The 5,000-nt window shown below is 37.6% G+C and overlaps 1 protein-coding gene across 1 annotated transcript in view; it reads right to left on the minus strand.

The window, feature by feature from the left end:
- The window catches only part of LOC136835872 (zinc finger CCCH domain-containing protein 13-like), a 48,194-nt gene that overhangs the window by 28,167 nt on the left and 15,027 nt on the right, over positions 1 to 5,000 (minus strand). Inside the window, 2 exon segments of the mRNA XM_067099717.1 lie at positions 133 to 477; positions 1,072 to 1,120. Coding sequence (XP_066955818.1) covers positions 133 to 477; positions 1,072 to 1,120 — 394 coding nt within the window.

Genomic DNA, 5,000 nt, shown 5'->3' on the forward strand with positions numbered 1-5,000 from the left:
TGACACTTGGGCTTTCCAAGTTTATATTCCAAAGCAATTCTGGCGCGAGTATTACACAAATACGGCGCTTCAGTTCTGACCCTATCAGGACTGACAAAAGTTTTCCGCCGTCGAAAAGTCAGAGATTTTGAAGTAGCAAGCTTATCTCTCTCTCTCTCTGTTTCTCTTTGTTTCTCTTTGTCTCTCTCTCTCTCTGTTCTCTCTCTCTCTTTCTTCTCTCTCTCTTTCTCTTGTCTCTCTCTCTCTCTCTCTTCTCTCTCTCTCTCTCTCTCTCTCTCTCTCTCTCTCTCTCTCTCTCTCCTCTCCCTTTCTGTTTCTCTTTGTCTCTCTCTCTCTCTCTCTCTCTCTCTCTTTCCATTTCTTCTCTCTCTCTCTCTCTCTTTCCATTTCTTTCTTTCCCTCTCTCTCTCTCTGTCTCTGTTTCTCTTTCTCTCATTCTCCCTCTTTCTTTCTCTTTCCCTCTCTCTCTCTCTGTCTCTGTTTCTCTCTCTCTTTCTCCCTCTCTCTGTCTCTTTCCTACTCTCTCTCCCTCTCTCCCTCTCACTCAAAGCTTAGCCGACATGACGGAACAGCTTTCATTTTTTTATGCTGAGGACTAATTTAACATAGAATACCCCAGAGGTCAAAAGTCACAAAGGGGGTGGGGAGGGGGAGGAGGTTGCTCATGGCACGGAAATATCAAAAGCAAATTTGCAAGCAAAACAGACGAGATGAAGGAACGCTTTGCAATCAAGTCGAGAGTCTCTCGAACAAATTGGCTTTTATCCCAAATCCCTGTCGCAACTAAAGTAAGGACTCGTACAAAATATATCATAAAAAATGGAGGGGTCCTTCCCCTCCCCCCAACAAAAGGATCCCGAAATGGCAGGATATTAAAGGAATTTTTGATTAACCTTTCAAATGAAACAGCACAAACCCATTACAGTGTTTTAAAGAGATCGGCTTTCAAGCACTGACTTTGTTCTTCAATTTGTGCGTTACGTTCTCTCTCTCTCTCTCTCTCTCTCTCTCTCTCTCTCTCTGCGCTTTCATCACATGCAATGGAAAATGGAATACTGTACTTTTCGTAGCGTATCTCTCTCTCTCTCTCTCTCTCTCTCTCTCTCTCTCTCTCTCTCTCTCTCTCTCTTTCTCTTTGAACAAAAGTGGACTTTCATTCCGTTCGCTGGCAGTTCAGAGTATTGCAATAAGTTGAGGAATTTCATATTTTCTCTCTCTCTCTCTCTCTCTGCGCTTTCATTACATGCAATGGAAAATGAAATACTCTACTTTTCGAAGCGTATCTCTCTCTCTTTCTCTCTCTGAACAAAAGCGGATTTTCATTCTGTTCTCTGGGAGTTCAGAGTATTGCAATATGTGGAGGAATGTCATATTTTCTCTCTCTCTCTCTCTCTCTCTCTCTCTCTCTCTCTAATTATTCCTTCCAGAATAAAACAACAATACTGCATTTACAAGGCAAATAACATCAAAAGCAAGTCGTGACAGATATACTACTAACGGTTAAAACATTTTTAACCAATGAAAAACATTTGCTAAAATTATTTATGGTCGAAATTTCATAAATATAATTTTCAAATATTGCTGATATTAAGACAATTGATTACCGTAATTTTATAACTGATATGACGAAGAAAAGTAACATTTATGGCATATATTCATTAAGAGGTTGGATAAAGCATAATAATTTTCATTACTGCTTTTAAGTAAACTGTAAAAAAATAACAAAATTCCTAATTACTGAACCTGTTTAATACAAACGAGATTTTAAATGAGATATTAATGATAAAAAGGTGTGGAAAGGAGATTAGCTAAATGAGGAAAGTACGAAGAGAGCAGAATTAAAGCCGAAAGAAAACGGGAACATTGAAAGAATTAAAGCCAGAAGAAAACGGGAGACATAGATTAAGGTATTATTAAATAGAAAACGGAAGACCTGATTTGAGTTGTTAATAGAAAACGGAAGACCTATTCAGGTGTCAGTAGAAAACGGAAGACCTGATTTGAGTGTTAATCATAGAAAACGGGAGACCTACTCAGGTATCATCAGTAAAAAAAAAAAAAAAGAAGGAAGACCTGATTTGAGGTATTAATAATAGAAAATGGAAAACCTGATTTCCAAGCATATGAAAGCTGAAACTCATACATTCCACAGCTCATAAAACATGTAATAAATGCACCAAAGTTTCTTCGGCACAATCGAGTTTTCTGTTCGGCCGCTACAGCGTATGATCAAGGCCACCGAAAATAGATCCATCTTTCGGTGGTCTCGGTGTAATGCTGTCTGGGCCGTGGCCCATGAAACCTTAACCATGGACCGGTGGTGGCCTGTCCTATATCGTTGCCAGAGACACCATTGTGGCTAACTTTAACCTTGAATATAATAAAAACTACTAAGGCTAGAGGGCTGCAATTTGGTCTGTCTGATGATTGGAGGGTGGATGATCAACATACCAATTTGCAGCCCTCTAGCCTCAGCAGTTTTTAAGATCTGAGTTTTCTTTCACAGATAAATAAAAACATAAATAATGAACATAATTTCTAGACCAGGTGTCATCCCCACCTGCTCTTGCCAGAACGACCAACTTTACGTAAGCAAAACCAACATCTCAATTATTCACGAGGCTTCTAAGAGTTGTCGGAGCCTCTCAAAGGCTTTCTAATATTTCACCAGCCCGAAAATTAATTAAGAAAAGGTCTCTAGGCTTTGCTCAGTAAATCTCAGACTTCTGGAAGAATTTAACCCGATGGAAAGTCTGAATCCATTCGGCTCATTCGTGTGGATCGTTTTTTTGGGATGAATTTTTTTTTTTTTTTTCCGGAGCCTATTGTTAATTTCTATGGCTATGTCAAATGCCTGAAGCTATCAGTCTTTAGCATTATATATATATATATATATATATATATATATATATATATATATATATATATATTAATATATATATATATATATATATATATATATATGTATATGTATATATATATATATATAATATATATATATATATATATATATATATATATATATATATATGAGAACCTCAATTTACGCATTCAACACTTTACATAAATGAAAATGAAGGAAAAAACGAAGAGAAAGTGTCATCTTTCCAAAAATAAATTTCCCTCACACATCCCCAATAAAAATATGACCAAACGCCTCCATTAAACTTAATTTAAACAAGTACAAAAACCGCAGAAGTTTTTTTCGGCGCAGTCGAGTTTTCTGTACAGCCGATACAGCGTATAATCAAGGCCACTGAAAATAGATCTATCTTTCGGTGGTCTCGGTATAATGCTGTATGAGCCGCGGACCATGCAACTTTAACCACGGGCCGGTGGTGGCCTGGCCTATATCGTTGCCAGATGCACGATTATGGGTAACTTTAACCTTGAATATAATAAAAACTACTAGGGCTAGAGGGCTGCAATTTGGTATGGCTGATGATTGGAGGGTGGATGATCAACACACCAATTTGCAGCCCTCTAACCTCGGTAGTTTTTAAGATCTGAGGGCGGACGGAAAAAGTGCGGACGGACAGACAAAGCCGGCGCAATAATTTTCTTTTACAGAAAACTAAAAATGGCGAGTTCTAGCAGCATACATTTCTCCAGACGCAGACTCTTCCAAGACTCATTTCCATGAGGAACCTCATTAACCTCATTACCTCAGTAATACCCCATCTTTTGTGCCCTTCTTCCCCGCGACGTCATTTTTCGGTTTCCACAGAATTATGACCGCCATTATTTTCTCTCAGCAGTGGAGTTTTCCTCTCCTAGTGTTACGACTGGTGAGAGAGAGAGAGAGAGAGAGAGAGAGAGAGAGAGAGAGAGAGAGAGAGAGAGAGAGAGAGAGATAATGTATATCACTGGCACCCACCACGTCATAAATAATTTTAGGAACATGAACATATAATCAAACAAGAAATTAAAAATGGTAAATAATTGCTAAATGAGAGAGAGAGAGAGAGAGAGAGAGAGAGAGAGAGAGAGAGAGAGAGAGAGAGAGAGAGAGAGAGAGAGAGAGAGAGAGAGAGAGTTTGGTGTCCCAATATCCTATTTCAAACTGAGGAAAACGAAAAACATCTATAAGAATTCCTCATTTGTATTTTAAACTTAGAAAAACTTTATGTTTAATAATATAATAATTCGTAATTATTTGTTTAATAATATAATAATTCGTAATTATTTGTGACTAATTTATCTGCAAGCCATTTTTTGGGCTAAAAAAAAAGATCGTGTTTCATTTTTTATGTATTCACTAAAATATGATGGAATATGAAGGAATGGAATATAAAATTGAGGTCACAGGCCAAGCACTGGGACCTATGAGGTCATTCAGCGCTAGAAAGGAAATTGAGAATAGGTAGGTTTAACAGGTGTAACAGGAGGTAAACCTCGCAGCTGCACTATAAAATAATTCTTAGGAGAGGGTGGATAGCAAGATGGAAGATAGAGAATATGAACGGAGGTACAGTAAAAGGAATGGAAAGAGTCGCAGGTAGCGTACTATGAAATGACTGTTAGGAGAGGGTTGAGGAAAGTGAGACGGAAGAAAGAGAATATGAACGGAGGTACGGTAAAAGGAACGAAAGGGGTTGCAGCTAGCTTGGATCAAGCGATAGCAGTCATGTAAAAAAAATGGTTCCCTACAAATTAAAATAAAGTTGAATGCAATAAATAAATAAATAAATAAATAAAATGAAATACATTAAATAAATAAATAAAATTCAATATAAGTAAATATAGTATAAATAAAAGTAAATAAAACGTGAAAGAGGAACCACACCCAAAAGAGATCACTTCTTACTTGCTCATTGAAATAAAGAAAGCTCAATACACTTCTTCTTTTCCTTCCACTTACAACAAAATCATTACTTTCGCTTCCTTTCGGAAACACAGAAGAAAGGAGAGAGCAATTACCCATTTCACACCGTCGTCAAAGACCCAAACGATGTGGGATAATGAACGTGGGTAGTCTTGTTGCGACAGAGACCCCGAGA

The sequence above is a fragment of the Macrobrachium rosenbergii genome, chromosome 55 (assembly GCF_040412425.1).
Source record: "Macrobrachium rosenbergii isolate ZJJX-2024 chromosome 55, ASM4041242v1, whole genome shotgun sequence".
NCBI classification, from domain to species: domain Eukaryota; kingdom Metazoa; phylum Arthropoda; class Malacostraca; order Decapoda; family Palaemonidae; genus Macrobrachium; species Macrobrachium rosenbergii.